Source organism: Thunnus thynnus, chromosome 13, assembly GCF_963924715.1.
Source record: "Thunnus thynnus chromosome 13, fThuThy2.1, whole genome shotgun sequence".
NCBI lineage: Eukaryota > Metazoa > Chordata > Actinopteri > Scombriformes > Scombridae > Thunnus > Thunnus thynnus.
The window spans coordinates 16,081,096-16,105,397 of NC_089529.1; the positions used below are offsets into that span (position 1 = coordinate 16,081,096).

The 24,302-nt window shown below is 39.9% G+C and overlaps 2 protein-coding genes across 3 annotated transcripts in view; one reads left to right on the forward strand and one right to left on the reverse strand.

Moving 5' to 3' along the window:
* Positions 1-697: 697 nt before the first annotated feature.
* Positions 698-7,156, reverse strand: smyd4 (SET and MYND domain containing 4). The gene is made up of 10 exons (XM_067608293.1): positions 6,941-7,156; positions 6,460-6,604; positions 5,671-5,760; positions 3,502-4,543; positions 3,059-3,325; positions 2,571-2,782; positions 2,273-2,420; positions 2,057-2,173; positions 1,143-1,266; positions 698-906 (listed from the first exon to the last, which is right to left on the reverse strand). Exons 1-10 carry the CDS (start codon positions 7,072-7,074, stop codon positions 783-785), a joined length of 2,403 nt encoding a protein of 800 aa, XP_067464394.1. The 5' UTR covers positions 7,075-7,156; the 3' UTR covers positions 698-782.
* A 682-nt stretch (positions 7,157-7,838) lies between these two features.
* Positions 7,839-24,302, forward strand: part of LOC137195713 (replication protein A 70 kDa DNA-binding subunit-like) — a 43,889-nt gene continuing 27,425 nt past the window's right edge. The window contains exons 1-11 of one of the 2 annotated variants that reach the window (XM_067608295.1): positions 7,878-7,972; positions 8,374-8,421; positions 8,589-8,614; positions 9,616-9,694; positions 9,815-9,923; positions 10,035-10,126; positions 10,219-10,317; positions 17,121-17,466; positions 19,411-19,513; positions 19,642-19,710; positions 23,150-23,342. In XM_067608295.1, the coding sequence (XP_067464396.1) occupies positions 9,664-9,694; positions 9,815-9,923; positions 10,035-10,126; positions 10,219-10,317; positions 17,121-17,466; positions 19,411-19,513; positions 19,642-19,710; positions 23,150-23,342 (1,042 nt within the window). In that variant the 5' untranslated portion in view covers positions 7,878-7,972; positions 8,374-8,421; positions 8,589-8,614; positions 9,616-9,663. Of the gene's footprint in view, positions 7,973-8,373; positions 8,422-8,588; positions 8,615-9,615; positions 9,695-9,814; positions 9,924-10,034; positions 10,127-10,218; positions 10,318-17,120; positions 17,467-19,410; positions 19,514-19,641; positions 19,711-23,149; positions 23,343-24,302 lie in introns of both variants that reach the window. The other variant, XM_067608294.1, reaches the window with a different exon arrangement.

The window sequence follows — 24,302 nt, forward strand, 5'->3', positions numbered from 1 at the left end:
TGTTTATGTTGCACTATAGCCTTTATTCCTCATCAAAATAAAAGATTATCTAGTTGAGAAAGGAAAAAAAAAATCTAATTACAGTATCATAAAGCTTTAATAGGACTGATCCATAAAGACTTTTAAGTTGAGGGTACAGAGGTCTTGGAGGACACAAGAGTGGGTACTGTAGGTTCAAGAGTCAGAGCCACATCTTGCTTTCCAGCCATCCAAGCATGAAATTGAATTTGTCAGAGGATAACTGCTGCCACCTAAAGGTCAGAGGGCTACTTGTATGTGGTAGCTGAGGGTATGAGCAGATTTTATAGATTGATTAACTTGCTACAGTATAAAGCTGCTCCTGACGGGCTATAAATAAAAAGTGGACAAGCCAAATAATGAAAAACGCACATATTTTCTTTTACAGTTTTGTTTAGAGAGGTACATGTAACCTGGAAGTACCTGGTGGATAAGTTGCCTCACATTGAAAGTCTACCACTGAAGCATGAAATTGAAATTATTGATGGATACAGTCCGATACCAAGAGGTCAGAGAGCTACGATAAACTCCATGTATACCTGTGGATATTTGGTAGCTGTGCAGATCAGTGTTTTGCTTCAAAAACAGTATTTTTATAAACTGTATATCAGTATATACGCACACACAGTAAAAAATCAATTCCTTAATGCATACAAAAGCCAACAAAGCCCACAGTGAGAACATTTTATCGATTTTATTCAGTTTCACTGAGTACAAAACTATATACATATGTTAAAGAATTACATTCTGGTATATGTGTAGGACTACCGTCGTAGACAGTCCTCCATGACTTGCAGCTCCTGTAATTCATGACAGTGAGGGCCACAGTGAAGGCAGAGGAGACGTCTGACCTTGGGGATGACAGAGAGGGCCGGGCCTCTGGCACCACTGGGAGAAGGAGAGGAAGAAGTCACACAACTGTTAAAACTATTCCTATCAGTCAAAATAATAAAATAGTGGGAGTTTTAAGATTGTTACCTTATAGACTCACGTAGAGCTCTTCATCTTATTAAACTTAGTGTCCCATGTTTAGGCATTTATTTGCACTGTGACTACACATTTAACATCAGATGTTGAAAAAAGTCTGAAAAATGTTCCCTCCTGTCTGTGCAACTCTTACTCACCCATTGAAGTGTAGCTGTGCTAATTTGAAAAGCTGTCGACCCATTTCAATACTGTCTTCTCCATACTGAGAGCCAGTAGCTACAGCACTATGCTTCAGATGAACAGCTGCATTATTCCAGTCACCTACAACAGCAGCAGACAGGAAACAAAGCAGTAAGAGGACTGCAAAATCATTTCTACCCAGAGCTCTAAGTAACGTCACAAGTCAAGTCAGATTCTCTTGCATATTCTGTTACTGGTTTCTTGGCTTTGTGAAATTAAATGATACTATTAAGCACTTCAGCTGATTATTCTGACACGATGTGGCTAATCAGCACTGTGCTTGTTCAGTAGCTGTTATGACTACTCTTCTATTCAAGTCTGGAAAAGGTTTTTTGAGGGGTGTCAGCATGCTTATTTCTGACTTAAAAGTAAGCTTTCCATTGCCGTATTGTTGCCAGGGCCAATAATGTTCTCATGTCTGCTGAAAAGCACACAAAGTGACACTGTTCCCAAGAAACCACTACTATCAAGGACACAGTGGTATGAAAATTGTGACAATTGTGACATCTTGTTGAAAAATTTGCTGAGTCATCTATAGCACTTTGTTGAACTATGTCTGCCGAAAACAAATTCCCAGGGTGCACTGTGGTTTTAGATCAAGACCTTTTCAGGTGGCTTCCATCCAGGAAGTTATTGTTATAAAACTCAGCTCATAGGTAGAGATGTTCATTAATGGTAAAAGTGCATTTATACCAATTTATGGAAATGTCCATTAAAGGATAGATTCACATTTTTCAAGTGTATCTTAAAACAATACAGATATGCACAGATATGTACCTAAATGGATGGGCAGTCCGAGCACCACATGAGACAGCAGGAATGTATTAACCACAAAGCGCACATTCAAATACACATGCATTATTATTCCCACCCATTGTAGCGTACGCTCTGGCCATAGCATCTGCCAGCTCCCCTTGTAGTGGGTGTGTCTCTGCAAGGATCAGTCCAGACTGACGCTGAGTACTTTTCAACAATCTCAGAGCTTCATCTAGGGGAAGGAAGGGCAGAAATGTAACATGAAGATGTTCCAAAGACTTAACAAATGACAATGATACATTTGGATTTGGATATAGTTTTTCAAAAGCACCTGGTCTTTCTCTCTCCATGAGGTCCACAGCCTTGTCAAGGTCCACCCTGATCTCCTGCAGTCTGTGGCTCACTTCAGAGGAAGTAATATGATGACCACAACATGACTGTAGACATATAAATCCTGTTCCTCTGTCCTTACTGCATTTCTGAAAATCATATGATAGATGATGTGTCAAATGAGTAGAACTGACATGTAAACAATAGTGAGAAAATATTGACAGAGGATTTCCTTAAAAGTAGTCGTGCAATTAATCTTCTATAATTGTTAGACAACAAAAACACTAATGAACGCTTACTTTGAGAGATGCTTTGCACTTGACACACAGGAGTCCAGACTTGTGTTGACTAACACCTGACCGCTGCTGTCTGTCCTCTGACCCGCCCTCCTCCTCCTCCTCCTCCTCCTCCTCCTCCTGCTGGGTACAGGCCTCACACTGACACAGGAAGTAGTACTGTTCCTGCAGGAGACGCTTGCGTTGTTGGGTCACCATCCTACTGCTGTGAGGACCTGAAAGAAGGAGGATAGATAGTGATAGATGACAAGATGGTTATAGAACAACACTGCAATATGATGAATCCTTTTAAGATAACATTTCAGCTATGTTAAGTTATTTAAAAAATAAAACATGACTCTTATATCACAGTATCAATATTATATTTAAACATTGCTCACCTCTATCCTTCAGAATGTATAGCTATACTGTCTTTCTGTTTCCTTTGCACCCTTTGTTCTCAAATCAAAGTGATTCTGATTCATACAATGGGCGCATCATCATTTTCTTACCATAGCAGTGCAGGATCTCTTGTTCAGCAGCGATAGCTTTGGCTGCTCTGACAGTTACAGTGACCCCACGGGCCGAGCCACTGTACTCGGCTACATTTCCACAGAAGTCTGCAGGCAGAACTGAACCAGAGGGATCAGCACTAGCTCCAGTGCTGAACACCAGGCTGGTGTTGGGACAGCAGGAGTGATTCAGAAGACTAAGAGTCGGGAATATTGCTGTAGCAATGCGTATTTCCTGGCTGGACTGCACTGGTGAGTTTGCTACTCCTGTGAAATGCAAAAGCCGATAAGGAAAGATCAAGAAGATGCAACTCTTAAATTCTTTCTCTCAGTTAAAGCCTTGCAATTACTACCTAAATTAAAAGCACAATCAGAATTTAAAGGGCCTAAGATGTGAACGCTGAACAACTACAACACTTGTGAAAACTGAAACTGAGAGTCACCTGTATCTTGCAGCATGAGGATAGCCTGGGCGTTACACCTCAGCTGCAGGATGTGCCTCAGAACTGCACTTCCCAGCAACCACAGCTCCGGGCTCCAATCACCACTACCGCCCTCCTCTTCTGCTCCATCAGGTGATTGGCCAGTTGCCCTTGAATATCCACTGGGGTTCCAAGATGCAGGAGGAGGTCCAGCCTTGCTGAGCCTCAGGTACAGGGTTGCTGCAGTAACGGCACACAGGAAACGCATACCAGGGCTATGGCGATTGAGGTGGTGCAGCAAGTGAAACACGCTCAGGTAAGAGTCACCACAGTATAATGTAGGATTGGGTTGATATGTATGATGCTGATTGGAATTACTGGACTCACTGCAGTCACTGTTTAAACAGCTTAACTCGGACTTTATGTTCTCGTCGTTAGCCTCATTGGCCATTCGGATGTTTTTTAACCCGGCCTTTAGTGTGACCCTCAGAGCGAGCTGTGACATCACACCCATCGCCATCAGATCTGCTCCGAGTGGACACTCCCAGCAGTGATGTTCCTCCCAGGCATCTCGCTGACAGCCAGTTGAACAGTATTGGCTGTAACTACACCCCTCACACGGCACAGGACACAGTGTTTCAGTCAAACACCTGTGACAACGCCTTTGCTCTGTTCCAAACAGCACTCCCTTCTCCGTTTCCTGCCTTCCTCCCTTCACTTTCACCTCCTTCCTCCCTGGTATGAGGACATAACTGTACGGCCTGTCATTAAGGATCACCTCTCCAGCTGCTATTCTCTCTGCAGCCACCAGGTGTCGACCTTTCTCCAGGCTGAAGCCGACAGCGACTTGAGGACAAATCCCAAATGTGAGGGGTCCAACAGATGGTCCGTTTGTTGCGTCTGGACTTTGATGGTTCTTTGAGGCAGGACTGTGATGATCCAGTTTTGCCTTTTGACCCACAGAGAGGTGTTTGAGGCACTGTGTGCGGCGGCTCTCTAGTTTGTGTACAAGATGGGAGGGGTAGCTGTTCTCCAGGGCTTTATCAATGTCAGTAAGAGATTCCTGAGGAAAAAAAACAAAACACTGGAGTGTATGACAGTACAAAATCTAAGATTGTGAGCAAAGCATCAAGATGCCTGACGTTTTTACTAACTTATTAAAGTCAACATTTTAGCTTTAAAATGTTGAAACAAGTCGAGTGTGGCTCTAAATATATACCAGGAGATGCTGACTTGCGACACTTGAGACTTGAGGACACTTAAGTATGCTTCGAAGACTACATATATACAGATAAGTTGGAACAACACATCTTAAAGTAGTATCTTAGGAAGTAGCTCTTGTTCTGGGTTCTAAGCAGACAGACTAACCATGATGCAGGTTTCCTTTCTAAGTGGGACAGCTACAACACTGGACTCAGCTGGTGCTTCTAAACCGGGTGGTCATTGCAGCATATATAAGAATTTAGACTCTGAGCTTTATTAGTAGTAGTATAAAAGTAACAAAAATAGTCTAGAATATGTCTGACTTGCTTTTTTAGTGTCAAAATGAATTATTAGGTCAATTAGCAATCATAAGGTTGATAGGCTTCAATTAAATTAGGTATTATAGAAGCAGATGCCCCTGGTTTTAAAGGTCCATTAATATCTATAGTTATGTCTATATATTTCCTGGGTTCTTGGAAAAGTTCCTGCAGTATAAACCATCTAAACAAGGGAGAGACGGGTGTCCCCGGGGGTGAAGGCTGCTTTCTGACCACATGTCTGCAGTGTGTTACCTCACGAGGCAGCAGGATTCACGAGATCACACAAACCATCTGGCGCGTCAGTTTATGCAGTGTGAGGGGGGGGTGACAGATTCGGGTTAGAGCTAAATGGACTGGTCGCATTTCCAGGCTCACCAGGGTGGCGTTATGTGCTCTTGTAAATCATCTGATATTCGTGTGGACTTGACAGCATGTCGAGCATGAGTGGGTCCTGCTTACATATGAATTTCAAAAAGATTCTCTGCAGGATTCCTGAAATCAAGCTCTATTCAAAATGATCAAACAATGGCAACACAATCTGTTAAACATCTACAGGCAAATTTTCAGCCAGCAAATGAGAAGCAGTGTTGGTTTAAACAAAGTTTTAATGATACCGCAAGGACTACACTACCTCATTATTTCATTGTTGTAGACAGTGGCATCTCACCTGGTAGTGCTGCAGATGGTAGAGCGCAGCAGAGCGGTTGGCATAGCACATAGACAGCTGCTCCGAAGTTTGGGGAGCAAAACATATGCCCTGTCATGACAAGAGACAGAGAGGCCGCATATTAATTAGTACTGGGAGGCATGCAGTGATATAATGGATTTTTACACTGCAGTTTGTAATACAGAAGACATAACTTCATATCTATGTTTGATTTTGAACCAGTTCAAAGAGATACTATATTTATCTGTATTGTTATTAACAATAGGTGGTGCTCTACCCTGCCTAAAGGATATTTACACCAGGTGCTGCAAGAATAAAGCTAAAGGAGTCATTAAAGTTCCCAACCATCCGGATAGTGGCCTTTTCTCCCTGCTGCGGTTGGGAAAGAAGGTACCGGATACACCAGGCCAAAACTGAGAGGCTCAGAAATACAATCAGGCCACTTGGATCATAGGAACTTTTTTAAATTATTAATAATCCTTACTTTTTAATTTATTTTTATTGCACAATTTGAAGGAACTGACACGATTGCATTTTACTGATTGTGCCTGAATAACTGCATGTGAACTTGATTGATTGATTGATATCATGACTATAACTTTAGACAACTTTCTCTGATTAATACAGTTGGTTACTTTTTTGTACTGTGAACTGATACACTGCCATTACTGCATGACATAATCAAAAGCTAGTTAGGATTTTGAATAGAATGATTGATCCATTGGATCCGTGGATCAAAGTTTCTATTTTCTGAAACATCTGAACTGTGGGAGATTGTTTTCATGTCACCTGTGAGTAGTGCAGAGCAGCTGCGGTGTAGTCTCTGGTCTTGAAGCTAGCATTACCCCTCTCCCTGCTTTTGGTTGCTTGCTCTGGGTCCTTCTGTAAAGAGTATCCTGCAGACATGCACTGCACAAAGTCCAGATCATCTTGGCTGGAAAACAGAGACACAGACCACAGACACATAACAAATACGTTTTCCTTGATTAACAATTAAACAAGTTCCCTCTCTGTTCAAAAACTTCCACAGCAGCATTATCAAGGAAGTTAGAGTTTATTTACAAATTACAAAAGTCAGTGGAGACTTTGCAACACTGAGTGATGAAAAGGAAAATATTTTCAAATGATCCAGTCAAAAATAAAGCTATGACCTACAATGGTTGATCAAAATACTAAGTTTAATATACTTATATGGCCTCCAAAGACCTCCATTTAGATAATAAAGACTAAGATAGAGGCAGTGTAGTAAGGTAGTTAGCTAGCTACTCACGTTGTCAGAGTTAGGGCGCATTTAAAAACATCATCTATTTGCTGCAGAGATATAAAACGATCCTTTAACTCGGGATCGAGCCTGGTCCATTTCTGTGCGACGTGATCCTGCCACTGGACGCACGGAAGATCCATCCTGAAGCACAACAAAACCTCATGGGCAGTGAGCACCTTGAGGGTACTTCTGGGTTTGTTTTGAGTTTCAGATCACCGGTGTCAAGCAAGCGTGCATCAGAATAGTTTCCGCCAAGAGCCTTCAGAATAAAACTTTTACGTCTAAGCACATTGCTACTCAATTACAATTTTACAATTTAATTTCATTTAGCAGACGCTTTTATCCAACGTATGTCTTAGAGTTGATACAACACAAGCAAGGATCTAGTGAGGAGAAAACAATGCAAGTAAGTGCCATAAAGCTAAGTTCGAGTCCAAAAGGACATATGTGCCAACAGGCAGTGCACAGAGGCAATGCATAGATTGTATGAAGTGCATAGAAGCAGATTTTTTTCAGTCCATCAAGTGCAGAGGCGTTCACAAAAGAGCTTAGTCTTTAGTCTTTTATTAAAGATTGAGAGAGACTGAGCAGATTGGATGAAGTTGGGTAACTTGTTCCACCACTGGGGAACAACAGAAGAGAAGAGCAACTTAGGGCCCTGTTGTGGTGGTGGTACCAGGCGCCTTTCATTGGGTGTAGTGAGCAGGAGGGAGCTTAGACCTGAATGAGGGAGTTCAGGTAGGTGGGAACTGTTTTAGCTGCTGTTTTGTAAGCGAGTGTCAGGGCTTTGAATTTGATGCAGTGGCGTTCTTTCATCCATGCCGAGATATCGGCAAAATTATTATTTTATTTTGAAACTATAAATGATCTATATCCGGTGTAGTTCGTATTCAATTGACATAATTACCAAAGTATCGTTTGCCTCGCTCTTCTCGCGATACCATTACCCTAACTACGTATGCAATAAGCTAGTCCACAGGCTTTGAGAACAACTTTATCAGAGACATGAGTGTACAACTCACACGGGGGGCGGTTGAAGTAAGCATGACTATTTATTCAAGTGAATGAATGTTTTTACTTCTGGCTGACTGTGTTTGTCGAGGCTGACATTTAGCAGTGCATGACTACTAGCTGCAGTTGCTAGCAGTGTGAGCTAAGGAGATTGAAGTTACAGCCTCACAGCAGCATCAACACAAACATATCGACTTTGAAAACCTTGCTGCTGAGCTAATTATTAAAGCCCAATAATGAGATCATGTGTTTATGTTGTGATTAAATACATACATGTTGCTTAAGTTATCCAAATACTGACGCAGAACAACGCATTTTTTGGCATTTCTGTACCTTTGCACCCTTGTAGTAGCAGTATGGTAATGTGATGAGATAGGGGCCAGGAAGTGGTTAATAACATGTCCATGCATGTCCATGTCACTGTCCAGGCCCTATACAAAGGCTCAGAGGTGAAAAACCCCGTGCTGCAGCTTCTGGTAAGTGAATTTAAGGAGTCCTTGACCAACCAATCCATCTATATTGTATTTTAAACACCACCATAAGAGAATGTGATATGGAACATCATCTATCATATAATGTTAACTTTAGAAGCTGGTTATGGATAATATAAGTACATGGGGGATGTCTGTTTTTTGTCAATCAGGTGAACTGAATTCATGACAAATCAAGGTATTTTTTCACATTTATTCAAAAATAAAATAGTGCCATAAAACAGTCCTGCTCACTGATTTGCTAAGCTGCCTCCATAAACCCTCTGAAGGTAGACAAGCTTGTATTGTCTCATGGTATTCCACTCTATAAAATACCAAGTATTATTGAAGTAATTGGGGCTGCAGCTAATGATTATTATCATTATTGATTTGATTTAATCTGTTGATTATCTTCTTGATTAATCGATTAGGCCTAGTTGTTTGACCCATAAAATGTCATAAAATGGTGAAAAATCTCAATCACTGTTTCCCTAAGCTCAATGTGATGTCTTCAGATGTTGTGCTTTGTCCTAATCAACAGTCCACAACTCAAAGACATTAAGTTTACCATCATACAGGACAAAAAAACCCAGAAAAATATCCATATTTGAGAAGCTGGAACCAGAAAATTTCAAAATGTCTTCTTAAAAAATTACTCAAAAAGATGAATTGATTACCAGAGTAGTTGGGAACCAATCAATTAATCATTGCAGCTAGAGCACAAAACTAGCAAATTAGCACCAGCCAAATGTCAGTAAAATATGTAAGTGGCTGGTAGATTTGCTTCACTCATCAGCCAAAAAAAAACAATGGTAATCTACTGAGTGGCTGGTAAAATTTGAAAGTTCACTAGTCATTTGGCTGGCAGACGAAAAATTTTGGATCCTGATTGCAGCTCAAAAAGTAATGTCAGTCTCAGAATTTGAAAAATGTTGTGGTCTTCTGGTGAGAGATGTTAATATGAAAATCATTACTAATATCCAGCAATTACTGCTGATGAAAACTAGCCTTTTGGTTAACTTGGGTACATTTACATTTGTTTGAATGTTGATTAATGCACATTATCCCTTTTTCAAATAAATAAATAAAAATTAAAATTGGCCTCATGGAACTGTCCACTATCCAGTATCAAACATGATGATCCTGAGACTTCACTTTTTGTCATTTTGCTTGTATAATCCTTCCTTCCCTCTCTGTTAGAAAATCGCTCAGATCAGTAATGCCTCAGGTCCACCCAGGTTCCGGCTTATGATGAGTGATGGTCTGAACTCTTTCTCTTGTGAGTATCTTCAAGTAGCCAGAAAACTTTCAGTTTCCAAAGGTACACATGGTCTCTCGTCTTTTAACTGAAGGCTGACAGTCAAACAAGTTAATCAGGTAAATGCTTTTGTGTATACAGCCTTCCTGTTGGCCACCCAGCTAAACAACCTGCAAGAAGAGAACCTCTTGGTACCGAACTGTGTGTGTATGTTGAAGAAGATCGTCACAAACACATTGTCAGACGGCAGGTATGTGTTTCTTCTTTGTTTCCTGCCTTTCTTTCTTCCCTTTGCCTCTTCTCTATTTGCTGCATGAAATCCCCCTTTGGCCTTATTTTCTTTCTTCTTCTTGTGTTCCAGGCGCGTGGTGATTGTGATGGACATGGAGATATTGAAGTCGGCCGAGGAAACTGGAGAGAAGATTGGAAATCCCACCCCATATAATACAGATGGTATGGTTCTCTTAAAATGCGCATGCATGAATTGAGAAACAGTAATAAGCAGCCCCCACAAATCCCCTTAACGCTGTTTGTTCAACTCGCAGGTAAGACTTCATCTCCAGAGAAGTCAGCCTCGAGCACCTCTGTCCCAGCATCCCCTCCATCTGCTGCAGTACCTGGACCCTCCTATAAGAGCAATAGCAGTGAGTGTCATGTCAAAGATTTTGTTTATGATTTCATACTTCTGTATATACAATTATCCAGTCTAGACGTAGATTTGCATGTCGTTGACTCCTCACTCTCAGCAGCAGTGACACAAACAAATTTCATATTTTGCTATGAAAAGGTGATGGATTCTTAACAGCATTTGACCTAAATATTCCCCAACTAAAGCGCAAAAACGGCAAGCGATAGCCAGCAAATTTGATAAATTTGATTGGTATCTCTCAAACAGGCCGTTATTGAATACAGCGCTGATATTTTGCATATAGCAAGAATATATTACAGCGAAACCTGTGCTTGTCAATACACAAGTGAGCAGCATGCGGCTGATACAGCTATCAGAGCCAATATAAAATCTCTGGTCTATGTTTTTGAAACCAGCAGCAATTATGGAATATTGAGAGTAATACAAAAATATATGTGGATGCTACTGTATGCGCTGAAGAGATTTTGATCTCATTTTTAAACACACTAAAACAATTCAGACAAAGGCCCTCAGGCTTTCTGTTCATGGATATTACATGTCATATAGATAAATACTGTAATAAGTTATTTACTTAGCTGATTAAAGTAATTAACAGTAATTAAGTACCTGAGTAATATAAACAAGTTCAAGTTTTTTCATTTAGCTAAGTTGAATATACTGAGCAGGTCTTTACTCATCCTAAACAGTTCTGTCAACCAGACATCACTGAATTTCTTTGCCAGCAAATGATTGCAGTCACACAGGAGGAACTCTTAAAATGTGGTGCCTGTAGAGGACCAAACCATATCTATGAGTAAGAATATGATGTCAGGGATACATGTGATCATTTTCAAGTAATTCAACTAATTCAACATCATTTTGCACTTGATAAAATGTTATCTTCTTTGTAAAATGAGGAGTTAGTGTCTTTATTTTAAATTACCTTTTGCTTCTTCTCAATTATTTAATCAGAGAACTCTACATTTGTATTTTGTTGATTATTTACAGTCATTGTCAGCTATGCACATTTAATGATAGTTTTAGATTAACAGGAAGCTGAGTTTGTCAGATTGCTGTGAGTTTTGGCCCAGATATTTTAGAGAGAATTTGAGTATTTTGAAAAAGACTCCACGTCACCAGCAGAGGGAGCCATGCACTGATAAATGATTTGCAGTCATCTCACTGATTTTCTTCCTCAAAACCGTTGTTCCGCAGCCATAATTTGGCACCAACAGAGTCTTTGTTGTTCTTTTTATCAATCTAATTTAGCACTAGCCTATACCACACTTTAAACCAGCACTACGGACTACAAAAATAAAACCTGCTTTCCATCCCTTTGATATTCACAGCACTCAAGTGTTCAAAGGTTGTATTCTGAGAGAGGGTGAAGAATTAGATGAAACAGTATCATGAGGCACAGCTTGGGTTTCAACCAGCTGAAGGTAGCCACAGGAAATGCTAAATTAATGAAAGAGTGCAGTTCCTTCAGCTCAAGTGCCTTTTTTTCAAATCACATTGTGCACTTTTATCATATTTACTGCCCAGCTAACAGAGCAGGAAACTATCTTGTTGCCCACTGGCCACTGCGGCTAGTGGAGTCTATAACTCACCCCTTTCACTGTTTTACCACCAACCAGATTTTTATAACAGAGTAGGACCTCCAAATGACGTTTGGTTTCTTGCCAAAGGAGCTGGTACCATGTATCATGTCTAAAGTAGCCTTTGTTTTATCAGATCTTCTTTTATTAGCTTAGTCTTTGTTTCACTCAGTTGTTTTATACCACCAACTGCTCTCAGCATTGACATTGATTTTGTTATGTGGTAGAAACATACCCAATAGTCCTCAGTGGAGGATGTAGGCATGTGGGTGGATAATGAGTGCTTGGTATATATATTGTGTGTGTGTGTGTGTAGGTGTGTGTCTGTATGTGTGTGTTGTGACTGAGGGAGATTGTGTGGGCTGATGGCTCCTCCAGTTCATGGCTTCATGAATATTGTGTTGTGGACTGAATCCCCTCGTAGCGATATACATGCAGAGGGGAAGAGAGAGAGAGAAAGTCAACTAACTTGACTCAGCAAAGACGAGGCTCTGCTCTAAGTAGTTTGTCAGACTCTTTTCTCGTTAGATCCTTTGATCTGTGTTACCTCAGAGATTCCGCAAGATATAGAAAACCTGCTGCTCTTTAATTGTTCTGTTGATGAAATGGTCCTGCATTCATCTTTAGAGCCCAAAACAAGCCTTCTGAGTAAAGGCTTCAAGTGTTCTATCGTACCGAATGTAGTTAAGTGTTTGATTACTTTCCAATATTTTTGTAAATTGCATTTTCAGTATGTCGATAAATGTGAGCGCATTCACCAGATAGCTAAATGCTACAAATGGAGTGTTTCCAATGAGCAGTGGGTGGTGTAATGACTAGGGAGGCTGCTGTTTTATAGAGGGTCTGAGTTCAAGCTCCTGTGTAGAAATGCATCTCCTGCTGACGTGCCCTTGAGTAACACACTTCACCCTTGGGTGCTTCCATTTGGCTAATGTGGCTCCTTGCGTCCTTCACTCACAACTCCTCCTCGAGTTTTAGCTCCTCCAAACAGGGATGTGACAGAGAGATGCCACAAGAGAAGCAAAGACGGAGGAATTGTATTTACCAAATGGGACCTTGCTCACTGCGGCCTCATTTTGAGGCCACAGCAATTACTCATGATGCACGGCATCTTGTGCAGCTGTCTCATAATGTCTAGAAATAATAACAGTATAAAACTGTTTCAAAGAAAAACACCTGCCGTCTGATGACTGCTGCTCCAATTCTGATTATCGGTCTATTGCTGCATCAGAGAATAATAGAAATAACACCAATAGACAAATAAAAATACTTTATAACTGAAAGAATAGAACAGACATGAGGGCGCAATAAAATCAGCTATAAATGAAATCTTTCTTAACAAAATCTATAACATGTGAACGGCTGCACGTATCGCAAGTTGGTCCTTTTCAGGCTCAGACTGGATATTACAGGACTAATAACAACTATGATTGTACAGCTGTTTAGGACAAACATTCTTACAGATTGAGCCAAGGTACACTTGGAACAGAAATTAAAAAAAAAAAAAAAGATGAAGAAAATAGAAAAGGTTTTTATGATTTATTCATGATTCAGATTAAACCCACATCTCATAATTTTTAATTCATGAATAAACATGAAAAATGTTGTGCTGTTATTTGTTTTATGGGTAATAGTACAGTATTAACAATCATGCAGTAATATTAAATATTATATTCTTTATTTGGATCCCCATTAGCTTCCACAAAGTGGTCGTCATGTTCCTGGCATCCAGACAACATGAGCAACAACAAAACAAACAGAGATTTAAAATCACATTGACCAATAAAACAAGAAAAGCCCAAACAAGCCAAATATAGAGATCAGAAAGTAAGTGAAATAGCCCTGAAAAGGTAGACAATACAAATTTAAATAATAACAATAAAATCAAAATTGTCAAGATAGAAACAAAAACAGAATAAAAATAATGAAAAATGTTCCAAAACCACAATAACTAAAAGATTTTGTATGTCTGTAAGAAGCAGACTCCAGGCAGCTGAAGCTCTCCAGAGAAAAGTTCTCATCATACATTGTTTGTGGACATGGCACTGGATGACCGGTGCTATTTAATATTATATTAATAGTACAATAATACTATTAAATATTACAGTATAACTGTTTTCCACAGGAGCTTGTGCAGCTGCTTCTTTACTGTCCTATCAGATCAGCAGACCTGTAAAAAAAAAAAAAACCTCCTCCTAGGATAAACCCGTGTCTCCTCGCTCAATTGGAGGCCTCCTCGCTCTCCTTCTCCTCTGAGATGCATTTAAGGAATTGAAACATCCTCGATGATGGCAGACCTTGATCAATTTCCAGGTCACGGGCTGGAGGATGGAGGAGTGAGGCCAGAATGAAGCATAATTAGCAGAATGGAAAGCATCCACTATCAGCTCCAGGCGTTCTCCTCTGTTGTGAGCGCTGACCTCTGGCATCCCTGGAGTGGGAAGATGTGGTCAGAGAGCATTTTTCCTCTGGTGTCAGCAGAGTTTCACAAAACACAGGAAATTTCAAATGTTTGTTTCAAATAGTCAAAAGCATTGACTATTGTTTGAGCATTCCAAACTCTTGTCAATGGAAAAGCATCAAAATGTGAGTCGCAATTTTATTATTAACAGTCTACAATTAAAAGAAAAAAGTAGTCGTTTTTGAGCAATAGGTGGAGAGTCAGAGGTCATGACACAGACAGATCTGTGTTTCCAGTTAAATATTCATCAGCAGCTATCACTTGAAATAGACTACCTTCAAACTGCTTTGCAGATATTTAAATTCCAAAAAGAGATCTGCACTCGCTGAAGTGCAGTTAAAAAAAAAAAAAATTCATTATTCATCAGTAACCATTCTCTGCAGGTTTCCTTTGTCCTCACAGCTCTTCCCTTCTTCTCCTCTCTCTCTGTCTCTCTCTTTTTGTTTTGTCTGCCTCACTATGTGTAAAACGTCTTTGGATCCCTTGAAAGGCGCTATATAGATTAAAGTTATTATTATTACTATTATTGTTATTATAAACACACACTCATTTTCTTGTTAAATTTCTCTATATATAGTTTTTTTTTCCCTGTCTATATGTTTCTCTCTTTTTCTCTTCCTACGTCCTCATCATCAAGCACTTGTCATAAACAGTGGCTGTTAAATACATTATTGGCATAAATATAAGGAGGCTGTACTGATCTTAATCACAAAAAATGAGGATCCTTGATAAACCTCTATGCCCCTCTCTTTGTTCTGTTCTTCAGACCCCCTCCCTGCACACACAGACACACACACACCTATCATCTCCCGTTTTCTTCTTTCGCTACCAGCTTCTTCCTTTTAACACTCCATCCGGATAGCGTGTGTATGAATATTGATGTTAATTACCCCTCGCCTGAAAATAGCTGTTCAATCTGTGATTTCCCTGAGGAATTTTCTCATGACACACACACACACACACACACAGGCATATACATATACATACACATGCGCGCAGAAGTACACACCCGCAAAGGAGGGTATCATAGAGGTAAGTATTTGTTGTGCTCCAGAACAGGAGCTTAAATCAGAGGAATGGTCTATGTGGAATTGCCTCTTTTTATGCTTGACAATTCTTCCCCCAAATGCTGCTGCTCAATATGGCAGATCATCCATGCCAAAATGAAGCATTGCATGAAATTTATTTTGACAGCACACAACTATCTAGCTTGAATCACTGCTGATGGCTCTGATGCTACTTTATTGTGGGAGGTGAGTTAACGCCTAGTGATTCTGTGGGCTGGTCCAAACTGTTCAAGCAGTCATTGTCAGTTGTAAAACAACACATAAAAACTGAACTATGTTGTTTTAAAAACAAAGGGAGGCTTTTCCTAACTTTTTCATTAGTCGTGTTGATTCATTTATGTGTGAGATTTCATATTAGGTCTGAGTTAAGTAAGCACAGGTAACCATGGCAAATAATGTCAACACGGTAATCCAATTCAACAAAGCACACTATACTATGTATATAAATTTAACAGCTTAAATACTTACACATTAGCCTTCAGGTGATCATGTAATAAGTTCAGCGTATATGATATATAATAAATATAACAATTAATTCTTAGGAGCAACTGTGAGAGACAACCTGTAATCATAAGCTTCCTTCCTATATATACTGTGCTGCACATTCAAAAGAATCACATTTCCTTTGAAAACAGCCATTAAACTCTGACTCAAACTAAATGTAATGTGGTTGTGATGCATGAATATGATTATTTACAGACTGGTCTTTTGGGTTTGTGTCGTGGCCAAAGAGACTGAGATTCTGATAACTGATTCTAATTACTTACTTTAATTAATTTCTTTTCCTTATGGCTGAAAGGCATAAGTACAGTAATTATGAAATTAATAATTGATTGGCAGTCTTACCCAAGAAAAACACAGTTTTATTCATTGGCACAAACTGATGTTTAGGGGAAATGAATAACTCGACAGAGAGGTCCATGGGGACAGTTTAATTTGTGAGGAAAAACAGCTATTCTCAGGCATTTTATTATTTTGGCAGCTGCCTGCATGATCAGATAATAGTACCACTAATGTTTTATAACTGCTTAAATATTTTTGTCAGGGTGTTTAATTAAGTTTGTACTGCCTAATGGCAAACTGGTAGGTGTTCTGCCAGGCATGTATTACTATCAGCTCTTATAAATTTGTCAGCATCAGATAATGGCAACTTTGTACTTTGAGGTAATAATGAAGGAACATTCATGTACTTGTTTAATTAAATGGTATATCGGACAATGGCGTGAATGACTAAGTATTTAGCTCTGACAAAAAATGGTATTGTTATTACATATACACACTAGCTGAAGTGGTTTAATTGTAGGGCTGCGGCTCACAATTCTTTTCACCATTGACTACTGATTCTACTTAAAAAGAAAAGATGTCAGACAACAAATAGTGAGTCTGTAAGATCATTACCAGAGCATAAGAAGACATTGTCACACACTTAATCAATAGTCCAAAATCCAAAGATATTCAGTTTACAGTGAGATATAACAGAGAAAACCAGCATATCCTGACATTTAAGATGGTGGAACCAGCAAATCTTTGATATTTTTTTCTTGATAAAGGACTTCAGCAATAAATCTATCATCAAAATTGTTGTCAATTTCTGTTGACCAACTAATCAGTTAATTTATTGATCTTTTCAGCTCTACTGAATTGCACTATTAATCTTGTTAATCTGAAAGTATCTAACTTTGTTTCCCAATAGCCTTTTCTCCTTCCCGAGGCCGTGGAAGAGGTTTTGTGGGAAAATCACCCATGAAGACGTCACCCGCGAAGACGCCATGGAACTCTTCACCCATGAAGGCTTCACCCGCGAAGACGCCATGGAACCCTTCACCCATGAAGGGTTCACCCATGAAGACGTCACCGTGGAAGGCTTCACCCACGAACGCATCACCCATGAAGATGTCACCCTGGAAGGCTTCGCCCACGAAGGGTTCACCCATGAAGACGTCACCGTGGAAGGCTTCACCTACGAAGGGTGCCAGCGCTTCTCCGGGTTCTTCAACTAAAATGATTCCTATTTCTAGCCTCAACCCCTACCAAAGCAAGTGAGTTTAAGTGTGTGTGTCTGTCACCCCATCTGCATTCACATGCTTTCATATACACATATCCATAAGAGAATTTAAACATAAGAATCCAAACTTTGCAGTGGACGGTTACAAAGCACTGAACCTGACTTGCATGTATTTCTTCTCAAATTCCAAGCAAAGCCTGTACTATACATATTTATGTTTTTTTTTTTTCTCTTACTGCTCCTGCTCATTCATCAGCTTAACTATTTCCTCTCATGCTGTGATTCCACTTCCCTGTTTTGCTGCCATTCCTGAGTAGCACTTTGGGGCATGTTTGGAAATGTGTGTGTGTGTGTATATGTGTTTGTGGGTGTGTGCATGCGTGTGTGGGCATTCTTTTTTTTTTTTCTGTATCAATGAGTGTGTCTGTGTGGATTTGTGCATGTGGATGTTAGTCAGCCCATTTGCATGGAAATGAAATGACCGATCTTGCCTCAGAAACAGACACTGTGGTGGCAGGTACTGCTGGGTCTTTATGATCTGCTGCTGCGGTTTTGATTCTGTTATTTGGCCCAGTGGGGATTTGGCCAACCTCGTTTTTTTTCCCCCTCTTCCTTCCCTCTCACGATTTCTTTACCTCCTCCAGGGTGCCATGTTACCGCTGTTTTTTCCCCTCTCGTTTCTTATCATTTCATTAGGCTTAAGTCTCTGTCTCTGACCTTAAAGTTGACCACAAAAAGACGAGAGCACAGAATAGCAAGATGTAGTTATCCAGATTGGAGTAAAGGTACCCTGTCAGCTCTCACTCCATGTTTGGGCTCTGATAATGTAGCCCTGTTTGAAATTGCAAGCTGTAAAGATAACTGTGCCTCTAGGTGTTGTAATAAACTGATGACTGTTCTAACTTTGAAGTTGGGGAGTACCTACAGTGAGTAAAACCGATGACTTCAGCAGCTGTAGTTCTTCTACGTATGTTTGCACGAAACGAAAAAGTGCGAGCGTGTGCATGTGCGTCCGTGTGGCGCTAAGTGTTACGTACTGCAGATTATATAGGGATCCAGTATATGTGCACATCGTCTTTTTATGGTCGTCTGCATGGCTTTCTCATCCCATTCTGCTGGTGTTAAGTAATAGCATCTAGAGCATACTATAATTGGCTTTTGGCTGCCATAAACCTTTGTGTAGCAGTCTTATCCATACTGAGCAGGAAATGGGGTTCACTCTGGGCCAGCAGCTGCTCTCATGATAGGGGATTTAATTGCAGGCAAAGTTATGGTATGAATATCCTCCACTGCACAATTATCAACTCAGTCAAAAAGCTCACTGCTGCATAAACTGCCGAGCTTGGCTGACTGTTGTTAAAAACAGAACAAGTAGCACTTTTTAAACGCATCCAGGAGTTGGCAGATGTACAACACCTAGTTCAGTCTTAGAAAAGAAAGTTGCCGGATGCCTTTTTTTTTTTTTTCTTTCATGGAACTTTAAAAAGACTAAAAAGACACTCATCCAGTTTCCTTGGGAATTGTTCTTTTGCACAGTTGTGTTTCACTTTGGTGACTGATGTGAGCTGAGTCGGGATGCTCATTAACAAAAAGAGGAAGCTTTTTGAAGTGTGTCTGCAGCATTCTTCACTGTTTGTGCCGACCTTTAGACTGCAACTCCTTTAGTTAAGTTGCACATAACTGCTGGTCAAAGAAAACTTTTCTGTAGTGTTTTTTTTTTCTTTATAAAGGATACATTAAATCCTCTTAATCCACATGATGGAAAGTTGTTGATGGTAATTGACGATGAAAACATGATGAAAGGCCTTAATGTAACATTTTCAAGTAAAACATTTTCAACGCTTATATTTTGGGGATGTTTTCTTTATCAGGAAGTTTGTTCTTTTAATATTTAAGGTGAAATTGTTTCCACGTTCAGTATATTACGTTATCAAATTACTATTACTATTACAAGTATATATTCTGTTTTTATCCCTAGGTGGACTATCAGAGCCCGAGTCACCAACAAGTCCAATGTCCGTACGTGGAGTAACTCTAAAGGAGAGGGAAAGCTTTTCTCTTTTGATATAGTGGATGAAAGTGTGAGTAAAAAGCCTGAATATCTGTCTGATATGTGCGTGCATGTCAACATACAGTATGTCACACATGGCTGCTTTTCATTTTATCCATGAAATGAAATGTTGTTTAATGGGAATGTGCTGGTCAACAGGGAGAAATCAAGATCACAGCCTTCAACAACGAAGTGGACAAGTTTTTCTCTCTAGTGGAGCAAGGCAAGGTGAGCAGATCCCACTCACCCATATCCAACCACACTTAAAGCGATAAGAGCTTCTTGGAAATTTCAGTCAAAAATGATAACTTTTGTATGTACTCCACATCACCCAGACCTGGAATGCTGCAAGTAAATGTTAGTACTGACATCCTTTTTAGTCTCTTAATGTGGTTGTCATTTGATTTCTTCATTAAAGTAGACTGATTTTGACCACAGCAAGACAATATCTAAAGGCTATAAGAAGTTCATTGACTGCTTGCAAAGCACAGTCTCAGGTATCCATTTTGTATGCGCAGAGTACGTCACACAAATGTATCATTGGTAAAATTTTGTCCAGTAAAACCCCCCTGCAAAATCCTCTCATACCTGCAGGACTTCTGGCCAATAAATGAGCCAGAGGCAAGTATTAGAGGATTTTGTGGAGGATTTTATGAAGTCATATTTTACTGAAATATATATATTTCGTACTGAGCATTTAGGTGGATATATGGAAATGGGAATACTGTATCTAGCTGTCTACAGCTTGTGAAAACTTTTTTTTTTTATATTGTTTTATTGGTTTCTGGTTTTCTGGTTATCTTAATTGCATCAGAGATGGCTGCCAGTCGTGCAGGCTGCGTTCTCCACAGATGATACGTGAATGAAGTTTCTCTTCTGGCGTTTCAGGCTATGGGGCTTAAGTAATACAGAGATTATATTCAGAATCAGTAACAGGTTTTTTTGCTAAGTAGAGTTTGCCTTGTGGTGTATAATGATTAAAACATACATAAGTAAGTAAATACCACAAAAGTCAAGTAATCTTAAAGACATTTACAATATCAAGTGAAAAGCACATGGAGAGCAGTGTTTGAACATTTCTCTGTTTAGGAGTAGCTGAGATTGACACTAAAATTAGAATAGCTGGTCCACCTTAAAGGTCAGTCCACCTTAAGTGAGCTTGGTCAGGTTAGGTAACCCATTGTCGCTAACTTCAGGGCTAATCCCCTTCACTTTTCCAGCAGTTGGGGAAACAACAGGTGAGACTTTTCTTGTTCTCGACAAGCTGTAGCATTTATTAACTGACACACTGCAGCCTGCTAACCTTTTCCTCTGCTCCCCTCGCATTCACTGTCATTTTTCTGCCGCTTGTTCTCTCCACTCGCTATACACACACATTATGCACTGCCCTATTTCTTAAAGCAGATACCCTATTCTTATTACAGTACAGTTCACGTAGATGTCCTTTGAAGAATGAGGAGAGGGAGGATTCTGGGATTTGATACACTAGTCGATGACTCAAAAAATTCCACGATAATGTAGGATGTTATCGTGCTTGTGCAGTGTGCAAGTGAAAATCATTAGTAGCCCATTGATATTAATGATTGTGTGAAAATTTTAGCAGCGGTGCTTATGATTGCGCTGCTTCAGAATGAATACAGGGGAAACACTGGAAAGGGAATGCACAAAAAATTGACCAGGAATGTGCAAATGTTTATAATATTAGTAATTTTTTGGGTAAGTATTCCTGTAAGATATTAAAGGATAGGTTCACATCTTTCCAAATCTATCTTAATACAATACTCTGCTACTGTGTGTATGATTAGACAGTTATGAGTCGTTGTAATCATTCTTCCTATCCCTTTGTAGTGAAACTATACTGTAAGAAATGGGGAAACAAAATCCACACAGTCCTTGTTCTGTGCAAAAATGCATTCTGTACTTTGTCCAAAACTAATATGAGGCTTCAACTGAGACTGAGCAAGGAAATGCTGTCCAGAGAACCACAAGAGACTGGCTAAGTCAGACTGCTGAAGCCTCATATTACCTTTGGCTGAAATTCAGAATCCCTTTTTGCACAGAATGAGGACTTTGGATTTTGTCCCTCATCTCTTAGTGGCAGCACAAGGGGATATATGGAGAGGAGGAATGATCCTAGTGACCAGTAACTCTATAATTGTACATATTAGTATGTGAATATTGCATTAAGATGAACTTGAAAAATCCTAAACTATCCTGTAATATATTCTCGCATTTTATTATAGATAGTAATACAAGAATGAAAGTCAGTCAAGCATTAATACATATGAATCTATTTGCCAAACCTGTTGGTCTAAAAGAACCTTGGAGGCAGCATTTGTTAATAAGATCATCTTTTAACCAGTGGACCCTGGTTCAAGACCCTGTGTCAACAAGCTGCTTCACTGTCCTTTAGTAAGAAATATATAGCGGCCACCAGCTCCAGCTTCTGTTACACAACTAATGCTGACCTCTGACCTCACTGGAGGGCTGCAAACAGGATTATTTACAAGGATTTAAGTATATACAGTAGTATCTTTGAAAATAATCATGAATATTAAGGAATAATTCATTTAGAAATTCCTTATCAATACTATTGAGGACACTGAGTTCGTGCTGCCCTCAGTTGGGACTTTTAAGTTCAGTTTTTCCACATGGGAAGTCAAGTATTAAATATGTACAGCATTCATGTGTTAAACTCCATAATTAGAAAAGTTATTAAAAAGTAAAATGTCAGATAAAGTGTACAGATGCATGATGACAGACTGCAAGAGATATCAACATTTTCCTAGGAGAGTGTTGGCACCATTTAGCTCCAGTCTCATGGACCAGCTGGAGGAACAATCAACAAGCCATTGTTTATTTGAGGTAAAACTCTTATTATTGTGCAGAAATGGTTGGTGCCCCCGTCTAAACAGCGAGAACATGCCCTTTGCATGTCCCTATACACCTATGCAATTACAGACAGGTAGAACACATGTCGAAGCTCTTGCTCAGCTCAGTCTGGCCCGCAGAGCTTAATAACTCAATTAACCCCAGCCATCATTTTGCTAGTCACACTGGCTCAGGTATCAGCCACTGTTAGTGACTCCCAACACAGCCCCAGATCCAATTTGTGCCCTCTGCCCTCTAAAGATAAATAAAGGAATGAATCCGTCTTCCCTTCGTGATCTGAGTATTGACAGAACAGTGAGTGGGTGTGACTGGCTCCGAGCGGCCAGAATGCTTATCACATTAGTTTCATGCTCCTATCTCTGTGTGGGGTAAATCAGAGAGAGATAGGGAGTAAGGAAAGAATAGAGAGTAAGCCACTGAGACAAACTCAGTAGAAGATATTGGAGAGTTGGGGGAGTAAATGAAGAAGTGGGCCTTGCAGATTGGGTTTAAATTGTGCTGTTTAGCAGACTCGCTCTCAGCTGCTTCTTATTTTCTGGTGAATTAGAGAAGTGATGGCGCTGATATGACACCACATCTTAGCTGGACCTGAAGATTTTTACATTGTTATCATGAGGTTTTGGTTTAACATGTTGTATTGTAATAATAATTTCCTTAGCAGGATCAATAACATAGTTATGATCAGTCTTAGTTGCTTCAGATTTACAGTAAATGACCAGTTTGATTAGGTTTAATTTTATAACGCCAGCACACTTTGCTCGCCCATTCTCTGTAGGTGTACTACATCTCTAAGGCTACACTGAAGGTGGCCAACAAACAGTACACCACACTGAAGAATGACTACGAGATGACCCTCCATGCTCATTCCTCCATTGTGCCATGTGATGACACTCAGGACGTCCCCACACTGCACTGTGACTTTGTGCCCATCGCAGAGCTGGAGAACAGAGACCCGGACTCCATCATTGGTAAGAGAAGAAGTTTGCCAATTCGACTATTTGTACATTTCTGCCATTTAACCAATAAAAGAACAACTTAGCAGTGAGTGAGCAGGTAGCGCTTCAGTGCCAAGGACAGTTGGGAAAGGACGGGAAGCAAAAGCAAGAGACGTAGCTGCTCGAGTTTTTTAGCCTTATAGAGGCAGACTACATATCACATACTCAGTTTTTGCAATGAAGGCTGTAAAACATGACTAATAATCACCTGATCTCGACAGATACACATCAAACCAATCAGCAAACTGGAGTGTTAAGATGACTCACCGCCTCTCCAAACTTTGTGAGCAGCTACTGAAACAAGATATTAAAGATAGAAAATTACATGTGACTCAGCAATCATGTGGCATATTTTAGCTACAAATGTGTTCAGATAGTGATTTTTGTGGATAGTTATGGAGAGATTTGACAACATTCATGAAGGGCTGCCGTGTAAAGTATGTCTGAGAGAGAGCGACGTGTTAGTCCAGGATGGTTAGGAAAAGGTTGATATTTGTGAAGAAAAGAGCTGTCAGTAATGTTTTGCAGTACATGTTACTTCGACCGATGTCTCTGCCATGTCCGCAATGACAGAACCGAAAAGGTGTGGTTTGATGTTGCCATGCTAGCTGTTGTCAGGATTTGAACATGTGGATTATCAACCGGATAATCCCTCCAACTGTTCAGTCAACCCAGGCGATTCAAGGCTATAGATATAGATGGTTAAAAAAACTGACCTAATAGACAAGCACATGTCAGTCAATTGTGTACCAGATGTCCTGGAATAATACATTATGATGGGGTCAGAGGGAAGGTTAATTCAGGCCTACAGTAAAGAGGAGAGATAAAAAGAGAATAGTGTTCATTCCACCGTTTTTAGAAAGGTTACTTGCGGTGGCTGCCCTCTGTTCCTGACATGAATGTCTTATCTCTTTGACAGGTAAATTGGGATGA